We start from the raw sequence: 24,658 nt of genomic DNA, 5'->3' as shown, positions 1-24,658 counted from the left end.
TTTCTTGTCACCACTAGATTTTCGTTATCACTTGAGCTGTATGGATCTCAAGCGGATGATAGGGTCCTGATGGGAAAAGACTGACAGAGTGAAGTCATGCTCCGCTTAGAATCTTTAGAATAAGACACATAAACCCATTTCTGTGCAATCCTCCATCCAATAATACACGTGGACACACCAATAACTGCATTACCGCCTGTGGGCAATTCCAATAAATGGTGTATTTAGTGTTCTCAAAATGTAATTGCTTCTACTTAACAGCCCAAATTACTGGTTATTTAAGTATTTGGCTGCAAGTGGCTAAGCCCCATGGGATGCTTCTGAAAGGCTGCAATTAAACAATAAGCTTCAATAAGCACCGGAGGTGTTGGCTGTGTGGTAAGTGGTGTTATGCAGCAGGATTAACACCAGTATCTGTTTTACTGATAATCACACCTGCTGTGATTGAGTGGTGGTTTTTTTTATTTATTTGCATAAAAAGGTTAAATGTGCATTAAAGGTTTTCTTTATTCCACTGAGCCACCATAATTAAGCAAGAATGTAATCAGCATAATAATCTATAATGTAAATAAATACATAATAGTTTTGCTATTATGGAGTAGTACAAAAGTCACAGGGCTTTCCCTGCATTTTCTGCATTGATGACTTACATTTAATACTTTAAGGATTTTCCTCATTGCAATCACTACACTTTCAATGCAGGACTTCATTTGCACCATGATTTTTACACTTATATTAGTACTTTTACTTTGGGGAAGGATCTGGATACATGATTCACCAATCAGGTTGACTTCATAGGGACAAGCCAAACAGCTACTAGGGCTTTTAGTTTGAAAATCATCCCTCCTCCATTCCCATGAGGCTTGGATCGGAGATGTTCTTCATCTTAGAAGAACATTAAATACACACGGTGTGGCAAATATGGCAATCCTTGTTTGGCTATATAGAGAAGATGCACAGCTGCATACACACACAGTATCTACAGTATATAAACTACCGAAGAAGAAAAGCTTCCTGGTCAGCAAACCATCTGATGAGGGCGCTATCGCAACACGCGATGCCAAACACATACATATAACACACGAAGAAGAAGAAGCGGCACTCCGATTGACTGTTTCCAAGGAGACCGGCAATAATCACTATTGTACGATCTGGGTTGCTGGTCAGTGTTAAGGGGTAAGTCCGCTAGCCCTCAAAGTTAGGAAACAATTTTGAAGTAGAGAGACGATAACACATAGCGCGCTGCTGACATCACGTCACAACGAGTTCACGCGCAGCGGGTTGTCCAATGAGCGTAGCCCTGACGGACATGAGATCAGACTCGAGAAAGTACCAGAGATTTAACATTAAGCTAACATGCTAATGCTAATTAGCTAAAAAAAAAAGAAGGTTAACATCGTGTGTGTGGGTTTACTAGCACACTGAAACAAGTGTTTTATCAACGGACACGTGACTACAATGGCGTATGAGCTTTTGATAGTTTGAACATTACACTGTTGTACGACTGTTATTCTCATTTCACAATATAGCGTAGAAGAGCATCGTTAAACAGGACTGTAGCTAACGTTAGCTGCAGATACCGGTGATCGTCATTACAGGTGTTTTTGTTGTTTTGTTGTGAATAATACATTTAGCTAATAAGTTATTAGCAATATGCTACCCGTGGGCGTAGCTGTGCAGCGTTATGTCACATATACCTCGACCAGGACATTAAAAACACCAGTGCGATGAAATGTTATGTGTCAACAGACCTTTCTCACGGCAGACATGTTGACTTCACAGCAGGGGGACGCGCAGGTGAAACACATTTAGTGAGGCCCCGGAACCAGCTTAACTAAATAGATTTCAGTCGTTTTTAACGTGAAAATCTACAGGTGATTTCCCGGCCAATGTCTGCTGCAAATAAATATGTAAATACGGCCAGTACTATGGCTCATTTTTGCTTTATGTTAATAATAATAGTAATAACACTAAACTTTTTTTTATATAGCATCTTTCATAACAGAATGCAGCTCAAAGTGCTTCACAAAAAAACATACGGCGCCAATGCAATCATTTCTATTTTTTATGACCACTAATTGCAGTATTGTATAATAGCAATATGCCCTCTTTCTTGTTTCAGTTAAAGTCCACCAAGATGTCATTTTTATTCGACTGGATCTACCGGGGGTTTAGTAGTGTTTTACAGTTCTTAGGTAAGTGCTGTGGGAAGTTTTCTAAGAGTTTACAAGTGGTGTAAAGTCAATATAGGCACCAATACCACCAGTATGTTATTAACTGTAAAATAATCTAACTTTGAGGAATTGTACTTTCCGGTATTCCAGGTAATAATAATAAGAAGTACAGTAATAAACGAATGCATAGTTGAGTATGTGAAGCAGACTGCAAAGTAATCTATAACCATAAAGGATTCTTTCCCGGAAATGTAGCCAGGGTAATAAAAGTGTAAAGTACCCAGGTCCTCAAAGCTTGAGTGAATGTTATTGTATTGGATATGTTCTGCTTCAGGGATTAAGTAGGACTTGGATTTTACTCATGAAATTTGTGGGTCATGTCTGATACATGCAAAACATATTTCCTCCAGGTCTGTACAAAAAGTCCGGGAAGCTGGTTTTCCTGGGCCTGGACAATGCCGGTAAAACAACGCTCCTGCACATGTTGAAAGATGACCGACTCGGCCAACATGTGCCAACACTGCATCCAAGTGAGAAGAGATTGAGCTAGTAGTGTACCATCCTGGGGTTAACAACTTTTAGTTGGGATGGTTGCTCATATCATAATACAGGTTATTGCGTATAAATATTGTGTCAGTGTTTTCTCACTGTGTGGGCCAAATATCACTCTAATAAATATGAATTTTATCTTTTTTTCCCCCAAAGCTTCTGAAGAGCTGTCTATTGGTGGGATGACATTTACTACATTTGATCTGGGGGGACATGTACAAGGTGAGATCTTGCTCTGCTTTTTTCCAATCATGACACACTCTGTCTGGTGAAGCAAGCTGTCCAATCACAGTTCTGCTGGCTGCCACATGGTGTCTCTGTAGCCTCGGCAACGCTGATGTGAAAATAGATTAAAACCAGCTCATGCGGTGAGCCTAAAACATTGATCACATTTGAATGGAAATTGAAATGCAGGAAGTGTATGCGTTCAGAAGTTGTGCCAGAGAAAATGTACATGAAGAAAGGCGGCAACCCAATTAGATTCTGATATAATATAGATGAGAAGTTAAAAAAATACATAATAACGTATTAATTTAGACATTAGAAAATCTGAACCACCATACCAATGTGAAGATCGTGTCACTGCATGATTGTACACAGCGCCAATAGAAAGATACGGTGTCATTTCACCAGTTCTAACTTCAAACTGCTGTATTAACAAGCTGCAAAGGACATTTACTGTCGTATTGAATTGCTTCAAGGACGTTTTATTCACAAACTGTTTTCTTCTTTGCCGACAGCACGAAGAGTGTGGAAGAACTACCTGCCGGCTGTGAATGGAGTCGTCTTCCTTGTAGACTGTGCCGATCACGACAGACTCACAGAATCTAAGACTGAACTCGATGTGAGTAAACACACACCACTGTTACAATCCGTTTTCCACCACGCAGGACTGTGTGTTAGCTGTTGATTGACGACGGTCGTGCTGCCGCTGTGTTTCTAGGCTCTCCTAGGAGACGAGACCATAGTCAACGTGCCAGTGTTGGTGTTGGGTAATAAAATCGACCGACCTGAGGCCATCAGCGAAGGAGGACTCAGGGGAGCGTTCGCTCTCGATGGTCAAGTTACCGGAAAGGTAGGCGTGTCTTAGACCCCGTCTTTCAATTCACAGAAATAATCTGATCCCTCCATCTGCGTGTGGATACATGTCCTGGTGCTTTACGGCTGTCATCCTCATTTATCCGTATTTGTTATCAATAGGGGAATGCCTCTTTGAAGGAGCTGAACGCCAGGCCGCTGGAGATTTTCATGTGCAGCGTGTTGAAAAAACAAGGCTACGGGGAAGGTTTCAGATGGTTGTCGCAGTACATCGACTGACACAGGACTGAAGCTTAAACCAGAAGGGGGTTTTTCGTGACATACATTCACGAAGCACGACAAAGACTTTGTTTCTTTGCCGGTGTCAGTCAGCCCAACTCTCTAACTACAAGAGCATATTCTTTTAAATACTTTATTCGGGATTTAAAGGTTTCTATGCAAACTTTTAAACGTGGTTCATGGTGAACTGTCCTCCCTGTGTTGTCATTATAGCGAGAATTAACCGAGTTGTCTAACTCCACGGCATGCTAATGATGTGACATCAAACCTGATTACAAATACACGGGATATGTTAAGCAGAAATATGTGTTAATGTGTAATAGACCAACTGTTGGAGTTGGAATTCATTCAGAAGCAAGTGATGGAAATTAAAGACTCTGTGGTGATTGTGTAGAGTAGTTTAATGCTTGTCTGACGTCAGATTAAGTTTAGATCTTAAAATGAATAACAAAATAGAGAAGATTAATTTGAGTTCATTTAATCTAATTATTGCAGCCACTGCCTTCAAAGCATATAGCCAAAGATGGATGCTAATCACTTTGGGATTAGCAGGGAGAGAGATTGGACTTCAACAAAAAGATATTTTCTCATTCTGAGCACTGAGCCAAAATAAATTCCAAATCCCCTTTAGAAACTAAAAGAGGAGAGGAGACAGCACGTCCCACAAATAAAGGCTAAGATGATGAGTAAACAGTCGAAACCCAACAGCTCGCTGATGAGTGTGCTGTGAATAATGCGCTTCTCACTTTCAGCGTCTTGATGGAATCGGCTTGTTTATTTTCGCACCTTTCCCCGTCGGCCTATGAGTTGACCCAAAGTGACGATGCATGTTGCGTTGAAGGCAGCTAATTTGAGGCGTTGGACTAATATAAGTCATTATCTTTGACTTTGGGGTGTTCAGTACGGGAACTCGAAGATAAAATGTTCATACTGAACTTTTATGGCGTTCAGTGGCAGCCCTTGCTTTATTATATCATGCAGGCTGTAATAATTCCTTGACCTTAAAAGATCGGGAAGCAATAAAGCAGAATGACCAACTGTGCTGTAGCAGAGACAATCTCACTCCTCTGTATCTGAGTAAAATGATATGTAGTTCTGAGCCTGTTGGTAGAAATGATTCACGGAATTGATTTTTATTATTTCCTTTCATCTATAGCGTGATCAATATATGTGCATGTAGTCGGCATGTAGGCTGTGCAACAGGGTTGATGTGCTGCAGGACAGGTGCATGCATTCCACTCTTATTGTGCAATCTGTTTAATCTGTGCACGTGAACATGCGTACATTTTTACAATTTACCTTTGCAAATTTGTATCCTCGGGAGGAGAAGCTGAAAATAGACCACGGAGAACAGCAACATTTGATCGTTGTACCCCATTTGCTGTTTCCTGCAGCGCATCCCGTGTTTACAGGGTAACATTTTTGAATATTCTGTTTTAATAATATATGCAGGGATGTTTGTGGCTGAGATAAAAAAAAAAAAAAGGATACATAGGAAGCCGATTTTATACAGGGAATTTTGAGTGTTTACTGAGAATGCATGTAAACAAACTGTTTTCCCTTTGAACAGTGTTCCGTCGCTGAACTCCTGTAAATTATGTATAATACAGATGTAAATGTTTGTACAGTAACGGCCTATTAGCTGATACTAATAAAGCACTGGAGTTATGTAAAGCTCATTAACTTGATATATTTGCAGTGACTATCTGTGCAAATAGTTTGGACTTGAATGACAACACGCACACATAAGGAATGATCTCTGTAATGAGCAGTTCACATGTATTAAAGCCAACTTGTTTTTTTGCACTCAACTCAACTGGCCATGTCATTTTTCCCACACACTTGTATTACTCATGTAAAGATATTTTGTTTCCTAAGGGCTTTAAATAACTGCCTAATTGGGGCCTGTTTGTTATTCAAGGCTAGTCACTTTAGATCATTTCCACAGCATTTCCAACAACAAGCAACTAAAGGAACACAGCAGAAACATGCTAACGGCGCGCGCATAGTGGTGGAAGTGATTTTGCTACCTGAACAAACAATATGGCAACCTCCACCGATTCCAACAGATGTCATGGAACCAGCAGCCAAAGAAAAGAGAAAAAACATTGATTTCACTTTGATCCCCAACTCTAGATTGAACAGTGGAGCACCCCAGGGCTGTGTGCTCAGTCCCCTCCTGTTCATGTTGTACACCCACAACCGTTAGCCCCGACGTTTGCAGACAACTCCATATCGTCGGCAGGAAGGCAAACTACGATGAGACTTCATATAGTGAGGAAATCAACAATCTTGCAGAGTGGTGCTTGGAGACCACCTGCTCAACGTCAGTAAAACTTGTCGACATCCAAGATTGAGTGAAACGTTTTAAGTTCCTGGGAATCAACACAGACAAACCGTTGAAACATTTCAAACTGGCAATGAGGTGTGCCAGGGCAGGAGGGCCTGATTAGCTTTGGAACCCATCATCCCAATCTATCAGTGATAATGGTGAAATGAGGTGCCCGCGTAGAGCTCAATGGATATCAAAAGACAACATCCACCCCAGCCACAGCCTGTTCACCCTGCTGCCGTCTGGCAAGTGACACGGATGAATCAGCCGCCGCACCGCCAGACTCGAGAGCAGCTTCTTACCGCAGGCTGTGAGACTCCGAAATTCATCCTCCAAATATAATAGTTTTGTTTTTCCTCATGTAGCAAAACGGGACTACACCCTGCATTTTGTTGCGCAACCTCGTTATGCAAAGACAATAAATGAACCTTGTAACTTGTAAATGAAATTATACGAGTTTTACAGTCACTTGATAAAAATGTCAAATGGCAGCAGTTGTTTAAGCACATCACTGAGATTTTTCCTTTCATCCTCTGACGTGGAGAATGCTCACGTCTTCAGGCTTAATTATTGCACTTCCGCTTTATTGTAATATCAACCAACTGCAGCTCCTCCGAAGTGAAGCTTGAGGCTTTTGACACCCTCGACGAAAAGTGACTCATTACCTCAATTCCCTGCTGCCTGTCAGTGTAAGAAATTATTTTTCAGATTTTAACCGCTGTATATATCCAATGTGCTTTTAATTCAAGTATTACACTGAGTGGCACAGATCCATTGGTTGCAGATATTACCATCCACATTCCCTCTGACAGTGTTCACATTGCCACCGTTTATGCCATTTGGCAAACCGCTCCGCTGTAATTTGTTCTTCTAGCATGAGGTGGCAGCTGAGCACTAGAATATCTCCAACAAATATGCCCATCTGCTTGTCAGAGGCTCAACTGAGAAACGACGCCGAAGCTTTCAACTTCACGCCGACTTGTTTTTTTTTCCCACCGCAGGCCCCCCCATGATGAAATTGTCTTCATTTGATGCCTCGTTCCAACATAATCACATGTAATCGCGGGCTGCAACTGGCCTTAGCTGTGATAAGCTCCAGTAATCGCTGCTTTACACACCAGACCCAAAGGTCACCAGAAAGCAGTTCTGTGCTCCAGAATATGCAAATTCACACAAGCTTTGGTTTAATATGCAAAAATATAAAAAAATAGGAAGCGGTGTTATTGGAAATAGTCATTTCTGCTCAAAATCGTTTCTCAGCACGCAATTTGAAATGATAGATCTGCTGAGGTGAGTCGGGGATACATATCCTCTCCTGACCACCTCCCTGCAGAGGACAATCAACCTACCTTTATCTTAAGAAATGCATTTAATTTCCCTACAGGCACCCTCGGCACGGTGTTCCCTTCTTTATAAATAATAATAAATGCTCTTCCTCAAGTACAAAAGGGAGAAAGACCCGTGACACGCCACAGTCACCTCTCTCTGGGTGAATATAGTTGGAAAAGATTGAAGTCAACATACTGTTTGGCTCCAGTGCCTTTATTAGTAAAGTGCTCAGCCTAGAAGTACATTCTTATTCACTAACATGCAATACTAAAAACAACCAAACGTCTGGCCTACCGATAGCAAATGAATGAAGACATGGCAACGATATTCTCATAGAAAAAAATTACAATGTGAATTCAAGTATACACACAGAACTTCAAGTAATGCACACGTTTTTCTTTTCTCTTTTTTTTTTGTTATAAACACAAAATACAAGTTTTTCAAGTTGCAAACAATGAAACAGTTGTGGCACATTCTTTGACATGATTTCAGATCTAGAGGATGGGCGACTAGTGGTTTTTTTTAGTGTAGGTGCGGGCGGTTAAAAGTACATTCTACGAGCTTTCGACAAAAAAAGTAATCCAACTGTAAATGTAGGTCCTGTATAGTTGCGTGTATCCACCCAGTAAGGTTTAAAAACTGCTATGAGCTGCGGTGCAACTTTAACATTAAAAGGTAGCTGGAAACCTTCACCTGAAATCTGTGAAGCTTGCTTTACAGATCATTTGCACTGGATTTATATACAGAATCGGTATGGAAATACATAACCAGGTTGCAATGAGCTGCTTTAATGGAATAGCTCCACGTTTTGGGAAAATGTGCTTATTTGCCATCTATCTAGACAGATGAGACGATTAATACCACACTCTTCTCTGGACCGTAAATATGAAGTTACAGCCGTGAGACGGTTTGCTTAGCTGAGCTCAAAAAACCCGCAATAACTTGGCGAGCCTGGCTGCATCCAAAGGTAACAAAATCTGCCTCTTAAGCTCATAACTTAATTAAACGCTAAATGATTGCGTATAAATATTTAATCCATAGAAAAACGGCTAAAAAAACGAAACGATATGCATTTTTAAGGCGTGTTATGTGCCAGGCTATTTATTTTCCTGGTGCAGTGACTTCCTTCGCACCAGGCAGTCATAATAACCCACTGTGTCTTTGTTACACTGCGTTTTTTTTGGCCGGATTAAACAAACGAGATGTAAATTGTTAATTAGTGAGAGTAAGAGGTTTTGGTTTTATCTAGACGGAGCCAACTGTTTTCCTTTCCAGTCTTTTACGCTAAGCTCAGATAACCCTCGACAACCTGGAGTGGTTTTTATAAGAAAGCAAACAGGCGTGTTTCCCAAAATGTCAAACTATTCCTTTTAAATTCTGTCCTGTAGTCATTCCAGTGGGACGGCGGCTCTAATACTCAAGCGATTGTTTACACAATACAAAATTACTGGTAATCTCTATATGCATAGATGGCGGTTGGACAAGATGAGGATTCTGATGGGCGTTAGCGACTCATGGTGCAGTAAATCGGTGGGTCCTGCTTTTTTCAGGGCGGCGAAACGAAAAAAAGCTCTGTTGCTGAAAAAACAGAGACAAGAGAATGAAGCAATTACACACATCTAAGACAAAAAAAAAAACAACGGGTCATCGTCTCATCTCTGGACCTGCCCAGCACCACTTATCTCACCAGGATGACAAACAACTCCATGCCTCCCCGGGCCCATCCCAAAATCTTTTTGCTGTGAGGAGAGAGAGAGCCATTCCTTGTAGACTTTCAAGGCCAGCAGCTGTGAATTGGCTCTCCAGGTGGAGGGGGGGACTGAAGATTCTACCAGATGTACCCTCCATCGTCTGCCTCGCCCTCCTCCTCTTCCTCCTCTTCCGCCTCCTCTCCGGTGTCCTCTGCCTCCTTCTCCTCCTCGTCCTCCCATCCCACTCCACTCCCAAAATCTCCAGAATATCCCGCTACTTCATCTGGAAAAGGATTCATACAGGGATTTTGCATTTACTAGCTTAGTGTGTAGTATTTTGTCCACTATTAGCAGAAATTTAATATAATATTCAGAACTATGGTTTCATTAGTGTATCACCTGAAGGCCATTGTAAATTGAATACCGTTGGGTTTTGCACTGAAAAAAATAGCAGCGCTTTGAAAACTTCTGACGGGCATTTTCCCCTTAGTTGACTAATTGAAATCAAAAGAATAATCCGCTGAGGGTTTTGAATGTGTGCAGCTGTTATTCCCTCTCTGATTCAAGCCCTAAAAACCTAGGAAATGTTCTAAAAAACAACTGAAAGAAATTGAAATGTAGTAAGAATAGAGCAACATGTTTCTGAGAGAAATCAACTTGTTTGAGAGTTTTCAAAAAGGTGAATGTCGGGACTATCAATAAAAAGAAAAAACACAGTGAAATCAATAAAAAAATAAACCTTGATTCCAAAAAACATTTTAAATTGCATTGGAATCGAGTCAAAACTCCACACATGTTAAATATTTTCATGTTTTTGGAGGGAAAAAAAACAACTTCAAGGACTCAATTAGAGACGAAGATTTTTCTGGCTGTTTGAGAAACATCTCGTTTGCCTCGTGAACGCTCCTCTCTTACCGCAAGCGGGGTTGCCATGGATTCTGGTGCCCATCATCTCGCCACCATGCTGGTCGACGCACCAGCACTCCCCTCGGTTCTGGTCACACTGCACTTTCCTGTAGTAGCCGTCCTCATCGCAGCTGGGGATGAACATCCCTGCGAGGATGCGCACACACAAACACATGCCTAGTTATTAAATATTTATAAGCTTAGCACACATAGCTGCCTCCTGCTGATGCCTGAGATGAGCGCAGCATAAACGAGGATGTCGGCACGCCTTAGTGAACCTGTGGTAGGACCATCAGTTAGGATGGAGAGGCATATTTTTGGAGGAGAATACCATGGAGACGGAGAAAGCATCCCTGTTTGTTTTACACGAGTATGCTGCCGTGGAGCTTCGTTATGCTGCGAGAACGGCACGTTAAAACGCAGTGACAGCCTTGGTGACACCGCTCCACTGTTTCAGCCTCCCTCAGGAGTGTCTTGTCGAGCCCGACGAGAAGTTCTCTAACAAGCAAGCACCCCCCCTCCCCCCTATCTCCACTAGCGTGAAAACTAGAGAAAACACAAGCAATGAGACAAGAGGGCCTCGGGGATGGAAGAAGATTTCTCTGGGTTTGGAGCTGGAGAGTAAAAAGCAGCTGTGTTGCATGCTGGGTGGACAAGGGGTTTCTTAGGGAGGGAGCCATGCTCTTTCTTAAAGCCAGCACTGCCCCCCAACCTGGTCTGAGTAAGACCGACTCCGACTGTGGGCTTGTGATCTCTTAAGTGAGCCTCCTCCAGCTTCTCACCTGCTGCTCCCTTTTTATCAGGTGAGTACACGCAGGGATGCGGACGGCCTGCGGGGGCACATGCGAGCTAGATGGTGCGTCCATTTAGCTGCGTCGGTTGGGTTTTGAAAATGATCTGAAGTGAGTCAGTGGTAATTTCCTGTCCAGAAACGCGTTCCCACGCCCGAGCACCGCTCCATAAAACATCGGCGAACAAATTGATCCTGAACTTCTCACAGAGCCACCGTGATGAATGATGAATTTTTACCGGGCTTCTTCTTGGCCGCCTCCTGCACTTGGATCCTCTCCAGCTCGGCGAGGCACGGCGGCTCTGCGGAGAATCAAACGAGAAAAAAGGCGATGACAGGCGATACCTTAAAACTGCTATCCCCAAACTCGATCTCAATCAATGCTCTTCATAATTACACTTTTTTGGCTCGTATTGATTTGTTGAAGAAGTCTTAAATTTCATTCCCTTAGAGCTTGATCGATCGTCGGGGAGCTTAGGTGAAAGGACATATGGATGTAGCCTGAGAATGGCAAGGAAATGAGCTGAACTTCCAGATTAAATTGAAACAAAGAAGAAAAAGACACTCTGTATTGACCCCCAAAGCGACAAACCTTCTGCAGTATTCTTAGATTTTCACAGCCTTCCTATTGTGCATTGTGATTGCAAAAAATTCATCATCAATGCTTGTTAAAATAACACTTTTTAATCATTCCTATACATGAAAGCCGACGTCCCGTTTCCAAATCATTATCATAAAACCATTAGCGCTAAATGATTTATAAATACCAGCAGCTAGTAATGAAAAATTGATCAGGGAGTCGGTGTAATCTATCGCACGCAGGTTAAATGCCTGATCAATGGGGCAAATCAAACGAGGCTACCAGAATTTCCTGTGTTTGCTCGTAAAGGTCAAGCGGTACACGTGTAGGAAATGAGCAGAAACGGCACCGTGAGTCGACGTAACATTCATACCGACACCTGATCAATTTACATCCAAGAGCCACGCAGAAAATATCAGGAACAATGAATATTATAACAATATAAAACTATGAATTTAAAGGTGCAGCATCATCTCAAAGATGGTCGAGAGAAATATGAGGCATCTGAGCTCAAAGCGTCACAGCAAAGGGTCTGAATATTTATGTAAATGTGATATTTTGCTTCTTTTTTTAACGACTATCATTTCCTCTTGTGTTCATCGGTTTATTTAAGGCTGCAACGTAACAAAATGTGAAACAAGTGAGGGAGTGTGACTCATTTCTGAATGCGCTGTAGTTGTGTCTGCATGACTGCGTGAGGAAAAACAAAAGCCTTTCTGTGGAACCTCCACGACCACATGACCCGCGGCAGAGAAACCAGGAGGGGGGGGTTGATCAAAAAGGAACAGCCTGTCTGATCTGAACACTGTGATGCTTTGTGATTGGACTATAGGGAACACCTTATCAGGCATATTTCATTGCCTGGTACAAAGATCAGTGGTGGATCCGTGACTGTATGACGAGAACGCCATGGGTCAACGGTGAAAATCAGTGGTGTCGAGCTAAAAGGAGGAGTCCGTTTAGCTCCAAGGGGAACCCTGGACCATGAAGGACCGTCTGAAGGACTCCCTATTTGCCATAAAAGTGATTCTGGCAAAGTGTGAGATGACTCAGAGAAATCCAGCCCAGATTGTTCCCAGCAGGGGGGGAGAACTGCCGATCGTGTCTGGGAATATTGTCAGGCCTGGATGAGCAGCGGCAGAAAACAGAATTGGAACGTAGGTTTGTACATACTGCCGAAGGTTAAAGAGACGCAACAGACAACCCGAGTGTGCTTTTTGAAGATCTTGATTAGGCTGAAAAAAAGAAAACCCTGCTTTGAAAAAGAACAGCCTACAGCCTCTCAGGGTTGGTCAAAGGAATAATTTGACATTTTGGGAAATGCGCTTTCTTGCGGGGAGTTTGAGCCAGGAGGCGATTAGCTTAGAAGAAAGATTAAAAGCAGGGGAGGGAGGGGGGGGCGCTAGCCAAACTCTCTCCCCCAAAAAAACACCTCTAAAAGTCATTATTTAACACGCCGTATCTCCTCTGTTAAAGCCGTACGAATTGAAATCTAAAATGGAAGTTCTGAACTTTGGACTTTGGCAACCCACAAGATAATACTTTGTTCATCCAAGTTTGTTTTGCAGCTCAGGGGTGGGATTCAAACTTGCTATTATTTCACCAATTTAGAGATCAAAAATAGACCCGACTCTCCGGTGGAAATCCCTTCACTCACTTTCTCTCCAGAAGCAGAGGCACCACTCCGCCGTGGAGACCTTCCCATCCTTGTAGCTGTCGCAGGAGTTGAAGAATGGTCGGATGCACACCTCGTACTTGTCCAGGTTGATCGCGGCCAGCTCCGCTTGGTCCAGATACAGGTCACTGTTGGTGTCCAGCCTTGAGAACATCCAGCCGATGGAGTCCTTGCAGCTGGCTACGAGGCTCTTGTCCAACGCTGGGCGGGACAATAAATCGCACAGCGCATTCAGCCCCTTTCTGTCTAGACTACATTTGCTTTGTGTACACAATTGAGTTGTGTGTTAGGAGAATAAAAGCCGCTTTTACGAGTTTTCTAACCTGAAGCGGTGCCAGCTCGGAGCTTGCCAGAGTTATTCTGCTTCGCGTTTCCATGAAGGAGCTGGAACCAGTCTCTCAGACGGTCGCCCAAGTCTGCCAGGTCCTGGCCAGTGCAGCTCTCTGAGGGAGAAAACAGAGAAAAGGGAACCCCCCCCCCAGCATTCAGAACCTTGGCAGACACTTATAAGAGCAATCTGACTCACCTTCCCTGCAGACAGGCATCCCGTTGCTCTCACAGATGCACAGTGTGAAGAATCACAAAAGACAGAAGTTTCACTCTCTGTGTATGATCCGCTACTCAAAGAAAACATTATTTCCCAATTAACTCCACGGCAGCGCATTGGCGTTACCCAACAGAAATCCACTTTCGCACGAGATGAAAAACAGGAGTAACATTTCATCCTTCTGATCAATTGGCATTTTTACGTGCCCGAGAGCTTGGACAATCGATACTGTTTGGCTGCAATGACAGATAGCGTACACTCTAAATAATGAATCCCTACATGATTGAAAGAGCCGTTTAACCACATGGGGGATATTTAGCTAACCGTAATCTCTGAAATTGGAGAGTATGGATCCCAAAAGTAGAACACTTGGGTTGAAGGCATGCTGCGTGTGTTGCAACATAGCCTTTTTTTTCTCTCTTCATGACACTTTGATGCAGATAGGGAGGCGTGAAACTTAAGATGCATAAAAGGTGAAGAAAAAAAAGGCCACTTGCCACGTTTTGCGTCAGTATTTGTGAGGACGACGGAGGCGGTGGCACAGGGGCAAAAGCCAGCACACATGATGCTCAGCTCCTTCCCGGCGAGGCAGGCCTGCTGCTCCAGCTTACACTGTAGGGAGGAAGAGAGAGAGATGGCAACATTTATGGAGGTGACCGCAAGAGAGAGAGACGGGGGGGAGATTGCTCATTCAGATGAGACACTGCACTTCGGGAAAAAAGGGCGGCGAGAATGAGCTGTCATTTTCCTGCTGCCTCCTCATGCAAGGTCAAAATTAAAAACTATACATAAATCAATAAAGAATCCTGGCAGCGGCTTGTGCGCGGTGATACCGCTCAAAACGCCGTCAGTCATTAATCACGCGGCGGCGGCGGCGAGCCGGTGGACTTGTCCTCCCTGTGAGCGGTGATGAACTGCGCTGCCCTGCTGCGTCCACGTATATGTCAGCGCAGCAGGAAACAGCTCTTGACTGGACTCCTCTCATTATTTAAAACGATGACACGGCCGCATTCGCGTGGCTTTTCAGGGCTTTTTCATGGTGGCAGAATCCAGTAATAAAAGAAAGAGAAAGTATAGATATATATATATGTATATATATATCTGGGGTAAAGGGTGGCATGCTTTTAAAGAGAGGTACTGGTGCAGGATATGGTTACCTCAGAGGCGTAGTTGTGTCCATCAGAGCCACAGACAGGTGAGGAGGCAGTAACAGGACACGGCTTGCAGGTGCGTTCATGAGCCTCCAGCTGGCCTGACTGTTTCACTCTGAACATGGCGGGAAATTAGGGAAAGGTCAAATAAAATGTAAAATAAAATGTTTGGTTTTTAGACACAGTTATAATACAACAGAGGTGGCAGGGATTCATTAAGAAAACAAGAGAAATCCAAGCAAATCTGCAAGAAAGTGCTGAATGAAGCAGCACAAGGTTTACCATTTTAACAGTCTTAATCAAACGTGTTGGCATGGTAACACAAACTAAATCGATGGGGAGTGTCATGGACAAACTGGGTCTGAATGGCAGTTTGGCTAAAAGCTTAAAAAGTCCACCGTTTTCATGGCGACTCTCTCTTCAGTAGAAGAACCCTTTTCAGAGAAAACCATTTTCCACAGTTACAGAAAAAGCCTCTCTTTCTCTTCCACCCTGGTCACGTGACAACACGCCCAAGGACACAGTCGAGTCCCTGCCCCGGCTAAGGAACTCAAACCACACTTTCTTCTATCTGTAGCACTGGATATGCTTGTAGCTGATTGGTTGAGGAGGATGCACTTGCAATTTCTAAAAGACATCTCGCTCTCGGTTCCCGTCGAGTCCAAACACACGCATTAATAATAATAAATAATAATAATAAATGCAATGTAATGGGACACAAGTTGGGAACGACAAGTTGCAGTTGAATTCTTTAATATTCAATTTCACAGGACGGCGACGGAAACCTCAGAAGCCGATAGCTACGGTCTTGGGCAAATAGAAAACACAATTGTCTGCATTTCTGCCGCTTCGTAAAATCCTCCTTTTTCTCGCATTGAGCACGACTTCTGAGGCGGCTGCTGCTGCTTAATGGCGCCGGCGTGGTTTAGTGTGGTTTGCGTTCGTGCTCATCGTGCCGTTATTAGACAGAGTCTCTTTCATCACCGGAGTGACTCCGTAAATGAAGCACTTTATTGGAAAAGATAAACGCCTGTTGCAGAAGATAGACTTTGAAGGTAGTAATAATTCACTCCATTAGTTCTATTCAGTCTGCAACCCTGCTCATTTGTTTTCCAGTCAAAGTGGAATGAACGGGTGAGGAAATAGATAAATGCTTTTCGGTGAGGTTTACGCAGACGACTAGAGGGTCTTTGTGAAGGGAGGAGGGTTTGAAATACTATAGATTCCCGGTATTAAATTCTATTAAATGACAAAAAATGCAGTTTATATAAGTATGCTGTAGCATGGTTTCAATCCAGCCCACCTTTTCTAAAGCATAGTCAGGAAAATATCATCTTGGGGCTCAAGCACACAGTGAACTCCACATTCATATGATTTGAAATGGAAAAAAAACCCCCACTGTTGCTTAGTTACGGGCATAAAACAAATATAAAACCTGTTTTCTGCATGTCTTTGTCCTTCTAGTGTCAAAACAACAATAACCTCCATAAGATGAGATTCATCCATTTTTATTTGAGTAGTTTTTTGAAAGATAATCTACTTTTGGTCTGATGAGCATATTCCAAGCAGAAGAACAGTTCAGAAATATGATTTAAAAAAAAAGATACACTAGCTTTATCACAAAAGAAGGTTGGTATGGGATACCAGATTACGTTTTTGTATAACAGGAGTCTAGATTTCCTGGAAAGAACAATGGAGAACGAATCTGGCTAATCTGTTCTGTTTTTTAGACGTTTCTCAGCCACACTAGATCAAATGACTGCAGTTTCTCAACAATCTACAAAAGAATATTGTGGGTTATGATGTGTGTTAATATCAGATTACATTTATTTAAACTATGACAGTCATCTTGCACCAGTTTGTTTTCTGATTTTTGGTCTAATGGGCGATATCGTAGCAGTCCGAACGTGCCCATCTGATATAACTTCAGCGCGCCTTAAATATATGTATGAGTTCACAAACTGATGAGCCGTGCAGTTTTAGGTAATTATACTAAGTAATAGTGGGTTCATTATTAATTAAAAGTGAGCCACGGGAGTTCATGATATATCATGCATTAGATTAGATCATGATGAGTAATGCATTAAGCATTAATTAATGAGGAGATATATACCCTTGACAATGGTTTTACCTATTACGCCAGCATCTTTTACTACTGTTTCTGATGGGAGCAGAACTGTTATGATTTCAAGTGTAGCCTTGTATAAGGGCAAATAACAACCATACAGGTTTGAAACTCATAAGCAACTTAAGAGCTTTGAGTTTGAAGTTGAATCACTGCTGAATAATTAAAGAAGCAATATAAGACATTCAGAGCATTAATATAAAAGAAAACAATCATTTCTCGATGTAAAGACACAGAAGAGCGAGTTCTACCATCAGAAAATAAAGTGGTTCTCCCTCTGCTGGTCGTGGACGTGTACAGCACCCACCCCTCAGGTTAACATGTTTGCGTAGTTTGTACGATTAGCACCGTTAGCACCATTAGCAACGGCTTAGGCATTCCAATCTCAATATCACAGAATTTAAAGCGCTGAAATAGTATATTTATATTTTCTGTATGCATCAATTTCAAAAACATTTTAAGGATTCAAAAATCTTCAAATCTAAAAAGTCAAATTGGCAAATTAAATTTAAATTAGACTAAGCTAAACATTTCAGTGCTATTGCTTGGTAGTGATTACATTGTACATTTAGGTATTTACCTGCTCTTAATATTCTAATAGTATTTATTTATATTAAGATGTTTATTTTTTGTTCATCTGTGATGAATCATTATTTATTTATTGTTTAAGTTACAAAAAGGGGCAAAAACATATGTGTTTAATTCTGCCTACTCCCTTTGGAAAATATAGATTATTTCGAATTTGCTGTATATGTTTACTCTTCATCTGTTATTTGTGTTTTGTTAGTTCATTATTTGAAATTCATGCATCTATCCATCTATATTTTATGGCCATTATTCGCTTCCATATGTACAGTCTCACCACCCTCCATCCATACAGTTAATTAGTCCACACTTAGCATAGAGTGTCCAAGTTGAAATGACATCACTATTGACTCACGCCACTCTCTGGCCCGTTAGCGAGTTCAATCAATAGCTCTCACAAGCAGACACTGAAAGGCTTTTATCTGACACACAGCTAACGGCCGCCGACACCGACGCCAAGCCAAATCTCCTGAAACCTCGGCAACGTGTCTTTCAAAAACACCAAAACAAGTCTGGATCCAGGACTTGGCATACCTGTGCTCCACTTTCTTGCGATTGACACACATGGCCCTCTGGTAGCCCTGAGCGACGCAGACCTTATGGCGGCTGCACTTCACGTTCTGGCACGGGTCCTTGGTGGTGTCCACGTCTGCAAGGACAAAAAAACAACACTGGAAATCACCAGAGGTGTCAATCACAGCTGAGGAGCTTTAATTCTCCTTTTTTCTTTAAAAAATACAAAGCTTCCGGCTGTTGCTTTACTTGTCTTTTGAAAAGGAACTTGTGTTCGACAGATTGATGTAGAAACGACTATTTTATCAGTGTATTTACACCCTTTTTTAAAATGATCTTCCATCCTCTCCTCTCAACACGGGGTGTATGCAATAAAAATAAAAGATGCAAAAAAAATGCGAACAAAATTCCCGCAGCGTGCACAAATGAGTCCATTGATTTTATAGTCGGCACTGCCGAAAAAACATGGACGCCTAGCTGTCATTAGCGAGGCAGCCTGTCGTCAATAGCGCTGCCTGCAGTCTCCGACGGCTGTGCCTGATTGCCAGAAAGGCTGACAGCACTGATTGAGCATCTCTTTCTCTCCGCTTGTCACATCTCACTTCCCTTCCATGTCAACTCATCACCGTCTCTCCCCCCCCGTCTCGCCTTTTCCTCGCTCTCACACAAACACACTTCATCTTTGTCTCCCACATTCCCTCTTTCCCTCCCTTTCTCACTCCATCTTTGGAGAGTTGACCTCCTCAATGCCAACCTCACTTCCGCTGATGGACTGAGATGGAAATAGACTCTAGCTTCTGGTCAATGCCTTCTGAAGCCGGACGACACACCGTCCCAGGACATTTGCTGTCTTTGCCGGAGGAGGGGGGGGGGGACATAGGGACATCGGCTCGGATAAATTCAAGAGTGAGTGGCAAGCGGGCGAGAGAAATTTTAAGCTGTGAAATCCTGAGTCAGCTTTGAGCAGCTGCTTTGTAGTCAACACGGTCAATAGACGGAGTGGCTGCCAGCCAGATTCCTGCAGATCCTAAGACTAGGTGATACTTTGATGCGGCAGCGATGAGGTACGAGGGAGCAGTGGATGACGTGACAACTCTGAGGGAATCCAAAAATACAGGTAGGCTGTGTGTCTGTGATGTGGTTTTTTTTTTGTTTTTACAGGAGGCGTGAGACTAAGCTGGTTGCTGGAGTTCCTGGCTTGTGATGTTTCCTAGAACCCCTCACCCTCTACGCAGACCTGAGCAGGAACATAGAATTATTGAATGGATTTTACTGGAAAACTGTGGCAGCGTTCCCAACACCTATGCAAAAAAAATAAACAAACAAATTGTTGTCACATACACAATAATGATTAGTCAAACCCCATACTCATGAAGACATCATTCAAGCTTTTAACAGGTCACAATACTTTGTATTAAATCAGCGTTTTGATATCTTTTGTGCATTTTGATCCATCACATCTCACATTAAACACTTTGTAAAATTCACATTTAAGCTTTTAAACGAGTTATTGCCAAAATATATGAGCCAAAAACCTCTATATGTATTCTTTAAATACATATCTCAAACCACAGATCAGTCTGATGTTATCCGAGTTCAGAAACTCCTTACTACTATTTCCAGACTGTCGCTGCTGCATAGCGAACACATAAAGATTTGACCAAAAGAAGGGCAGAGCATGGAAATATTGGCCTTTAAATGTTACTTTTGCCCAAAGCAAACATTTTATCATTCTGCACAGACGGAAGATGTCTGTGGGATCGGGAACATATCTTTGAAGACACAACCAGCAGCAACAATTAAATGCAAATTAAACATTTCTAAATGCAAACGTTAAGTGATTACATTTATTAAATTAAAACATCATCATTATTGTTGGTTTTTAAAAAAACGCTGAAACATGATACTGAGGCTATTTGTGCCAGAAAGCATAGCGAGTAGCATGTAGAGCAGAAAATCCCACAGTTCCTTCATCTTCACAGCAGAGGTTCACACAACAGCAGCGAGTAGAGCAGGACTTCAGCTGGATTAGTACAAAAATAGGCTAACGGCTCCCAAAAAGCTTGACCCACTTCAAAGATAGCAACTAGTAAAAAAAGGCAAAAAGAAAAGAAATTAGTATCGTGAAAAAAGCAATGGGGTTGTTTGCCATCTAGTGTCATTATGTTATAAATCTGTTTATCCAAATTCCACTTCTCAACGGGGAAGAATTTCATTAAAATAAAAGACATCAGCTCAGCAGAGAAGCTCAAAGAGCGACAAACTGAATGGAACTACAACGTTGTTCCATGGAAAAGATTTGATTTTACAATAAAGACAGCAAATCCATCTCATATTATCACGCCGTGTCTCTTTAGTGAGACTCATCACTCAGGCTTCCCTCTGGTTTATCTCACAGAGACTCTATATTGTGTTGGTGGTTTCTTTTCGCAGAACAAGGTTTAACATTTCATTTTGTTAACAGTTTCCAGTCGTGCACCATAAACTTTTACGGGGGCAGGGAACCAAACTGAATCCTCTTTTTTTTTTAGTAGTGTAATATACCTTTAACTATTACCACTTTCTTGCCGTACCATTTTACAGTCCCTGTACCTGCGGTCCACTCACAGAAACCACAGAGACTGTGCAGTGAGCCGTGCACCCGCGCAGCCTTATTATATACGAGGTGGAATAAAAATCAAACTAAAAAAGCACTCAGGAGGCACACACCGGTGCAAAGGCTCCACAATCCTCTTTATGTGTTGGTTCAATAATAACAGAAAACGTGGACCTGAATCCGGATAGAAGATGCTCATTGCATGCATGTTATATCATTTTTGTCCAGAGATAGCATTGCTTTGCATGAGGATGATGATACATGTGATATGGAAACATGCTCATTGATTAATGGCAGCCTTGAGTGGTGAGAGGGATTCAAAACAGTAAAGTTGCGAGCCTGGAAACCAAAACAATTGGCTGAAAAGAGCTAAAACGCTCTGTAATTTGGTCATTTGAGGTCACAAACCCTCCACATCTACAGTCAAATATGCCTTTCTAATCACTTTAGCGTCTGTGTTCCTTCATAGACACATATTTTCAATAAAGTTTCAGATCATGATACCTCCCTCGTTGCTAACGTGTTCGGTATTTCTGCCTCCGAGCAACAGTTTAACACCAAACACGGTATTCTTATACAACTCCTACATACCGAAGATGGAATCCAAGCACCAGATTTAATTTGCATCAAAGATCAAGTGTGTTTTTCCAGCTCCCTCACACTGCCGCTTGTTGTTTACATCGTGGCGGATTGACGATTCAGTGCAGGGCGCCGGTGACGTGTAAGGGCCATTATGGGCTTTGGATCCACCTGTATTAATGTCAACAAAGGCGATGGGACTGCACCAAGCTTGTGTCCAATCTAGCTGAGATTATTATTATTATTATTATTATTACGCCGCCATGAAAAAAACAAGTAATACAATGATCAGATTCCTCCCCGTTGTCTGCGAGTCCTCCGCCGCCGAGCGTCGCGGCTCGCAGTTGGACAGGATCCTCCATCAAAAGACCCTCATCAATTTGTTTTACATTCAAGTTGTCAGAGCGCACATTTCATAAAGCACTTTAGCGTTTCTGGATGAAAAAAAACCTACAGAAAGGACCTGCCAAGAAATGGTAGCACCTGTTTGAATTCTAAAAGATTTAGCGCCGATGAATATTAAAAAGCAGAAGACAGAGAGACGGGCTTTAAGAAAAATTAGTTTCAACTGGATTTTGCAATTACTGTCATCTTAGAAGACTCTTTTATACCCTTCAATTTAATTGGCGACCGCTGTTTAAAAGCAGCCTGCAGCCTTCATTCAACGCCGACAGAGCAATTAAATTATTTACTCGCTATAATTGGTGAGAATGCAACACCTTTTTTTTGTAACACGTTGTGTCTGAATCACTTAAAGTTGTTGCATGAAGATCACAGTCTTTGAACGTTTAATTGAATCGGCTAAAACAAAGGACGTCAAGGTCAAACATGGCAGACCCTCTGTCAAACCGGAGCACCTTATTGTCTTTGAAATGGCCTTCAAACTCACTCACTCCGGCACCGGAAGCTCTATGAAGTCCGCTCTATCCGGGGCTTGCAGGTACACCATGCCGAAGTTTCCACTGTCCAGTTAAATTAACAATAAAGAGGACCCTGATCAATTAACTCTGCAGAATTAGTCCCAGTGGGAGTTGGGAACGGGGATAAAATCAATGGTATTCAAATGAACGTCGCCCACACTACAGCAAGCAAGCGAGGCGTTTTCCCCGACACCGCATTAGTTATTCTCCCTGTTGTAAGAACAAATGACTGGGATAACGTCTGGAGCCGCTTTCTTCTCACATCTTCCTCCTTTGAGGCGAAACTTCAACACAATCTTCAACGAGGCAGCGTGGGCGTGGCGCTACCCGACCTCCCGTGCTCACCTCGCAGCGGGATCGCACCGCTAACCCTAAGGGTCTGCTCCATCGGCTAAACCGTGTATGAATATTATCTTTATAATCTCAGCAGTGAAATGATTCATACTTCATTACCCACCCTACCATAGAAGAGTTAGCATGTGATGAGCGTAATCGGCTATTCAGTTGCAGAGATCCCTGCTGGGTTCAGTGTGCTTGTTCGTTAGTAGTAAATAATTGAAAAAAAAAAAGATATATCTAATATAGATAATCATTTTAAAGATGAATAGGCTACTTGCATTTATGATTTTTCCACATTTTCTCCACACTATCCTCATAATTTACTCTTGTAGAGATTGTTTGCATAAAAAATGGCAGTTTAAATTGGATAACAGTAATGTAGTAACATTCAAATTCATTTGGAATTATGTATTTTGGTGAATGCAAGACCAATATTCACTCTTTAGTTTTGCAAAACATCTGCCTCTTCGGCTGTGAAACGCTACCCACCAGCTAGTCGTGCACTTTAGCTTTTGGACAGGTGGCGAGTTTTAAGAGCCTGAAAGCGGAGAAAGTGAATAAAAAAATAAAGTAGGCTGACTAAAGCAATGAGTATGCTAATAGGCGCCGTAGATCTGAGGGTCTCTGCAAGGTTGTGTGATAATTATCTGTGGGGTCATCGCTCGAGGCGACCGCCTTCACATACAAGCAGCCAAGTGATCAATCGTTGTTGATTTTCTTATGACCTGTGTTGAACCTGCGATATGTACAACGTCCTCTAATGGAGGTTAGACCATGTCTGCAGCTTTAAATTTCAGTTTTGTGAGGCCACGCCGGTCAGGTTTCGGACGCTCAGCAGTTTTCTGGGGGAACCATGTAGAACCAGCAACATCGTTCCGTCAAAAGACCCACTGTTGAATGTTTCACATGCTTGGCTCAAGACATATTAACACCGAATTTGGAAGATTTTTGGAAAACGGTTGCACTCTCCCGCTGCTTTCATGCAATGTTCCATTTTCAGGTGAATACAAAAAGGACCATTTGACTGAAATAATTCACCATTTTCACACAGTCTTCATTCCTCCTCCACGGCTGATTTTATAACAGTGAGATTTCTATACAGACCCCATGGAGGTAAATGGAGCCTGGGAGTTCGGAGTTGAGCCCTCAGCAACAAAGGCAATTATAGTCGGCTTTTCAAACTAATGGATCCGACTGAAGGCTCAGACTCTCCTTTCCTGAATCACAAGCACTGACACTCCAGACCAGCGTCTCCCCGCACGCTTGATGACCTCAGACAACCGCTGCAATTAAATGAAGCCAGCACTTCTATAATGTGTGCTGCACTATTTCATTGTCTCGAGCAGATGTATAAAAGGCAGACGGCACTTAGCATTGATTATGCTGGTAGAATCTGAAATACAGCGGTTTTTTTCCTATCCTTTGCAGTGGAACTGGCCATTTAAGTAAAGCAATTTAAATATTAAAGATCTTTGCCAACCGCCTCTGCATATAGTACAGCGAACACTTAGTGCTGTAAGTGGAAAACACACTAAGCGTCTAATGTAACCACCATCCATCCTCACGTGTCCACAGAAAAAGTATTTATGATCAAATCAGACTTACTTTCATCAGAGCCCATGTTCTCCTCCATGTTTTTGATGTAGTCATCCTGGAGAGAAAACATATTTGCATTAATGGATTTAGAAATTCATTTAATGCAACACACTGGCAGAAATATGATCTTGCACTCATGATTAACGAGAATTCGGAAGGGCGTAAACACAGAAGGAAGAGAGTAGAAACTTTCCTTCATGGCAGTATGATTTCAACAATTCAAATGTATTCAGGTATTATTTTAAAAAGCAAATTATTATAACACACAAAACCTTTAAGATTGTTTTTCAATCCAAGGTTTGATAAAACCTATAAAATACATTTACATAATACTTTTTCCCCCCAACAACATTCTGTATGTTTG

At 42.2% G+C, this 24,658-nt stretch overlaps 2 protein-coding genes across 2 annotated transcripts; one reads left to right on the top strand and one right to left on the bottom strand.

The window, feature by feature from the left end:
* The first annotated feature begins 1,107 nt into the window (after positions 1-1,107).
* On the top strand, positions 1,108-9,875 carry sar1aa (secretion associated, Ras related GTPase 1Aa). Its single transcript, XM_084040322.1, has 8 exons — positions 1,108-1,176; positions 2,123-2,195; positions 2,585-2,704; positions 2,880-2,945; positions 3,464-3,567; positions 3,667-3,798; positions 3,924-4,051; positions 9,865-9,875. Exons 2-7 carry the CDS (start codon positions 2,138-2,140, stop codon positions 4,038-4,040), a joined length of 597 nt encoding a protein of 198 aa, XP_083896448.1. The 5' UTR covers positions 1,108-1,176; positions 2,123-2,137; the 3' UTR covers positions 4,041-4,051; positions 9,865-9,875.
* Positions 8,009-24,441, bottom strand: LOC311033117 (testican-2). Its single transcript, XM_084040318.1, has 9 exons — positions 24,304-24,441; positions 18,286-18,400; positions 15,048-15,156; positions 14,384-14,502; positions 13,667-13,782; positions 13,326-13,544; positions 11,328-11,390; positions 10,308-10,445; positions 8,009-9,675 (listed from the first exon to the last, which is right to left on the bottom strand). Exons 1-9 carry the CDS (start codon positions 24,362-24,364, stop codon positions 9,530-9,532), a joined length of 1,086 nt encoding a protein of 361 aa, XP_083896444.1. The 5' UTR covers positions 24,365-24,441; the 3' UTR covers positions 8,009-9,529.
* Positions 24,442-24,658: the final 217 nt, after the last annotated feature.

This window comes from Eutrigla gurnardus, assembly GCF_963514095.1.
Source record: "Eutrigla gurnardus genome assembly, chromosome: 22".
Lineage (NCBI taxonomy): Eukaryota > Metazoa > Chordata > Actinopteri > Perciformes > Triglidae > Eutrigla > Eutrigla gurnardus.
Note: the sequence above shows the minus strand (reverse complement) of the source record. Positions and strands in the feature narration are given on the sequence as shown.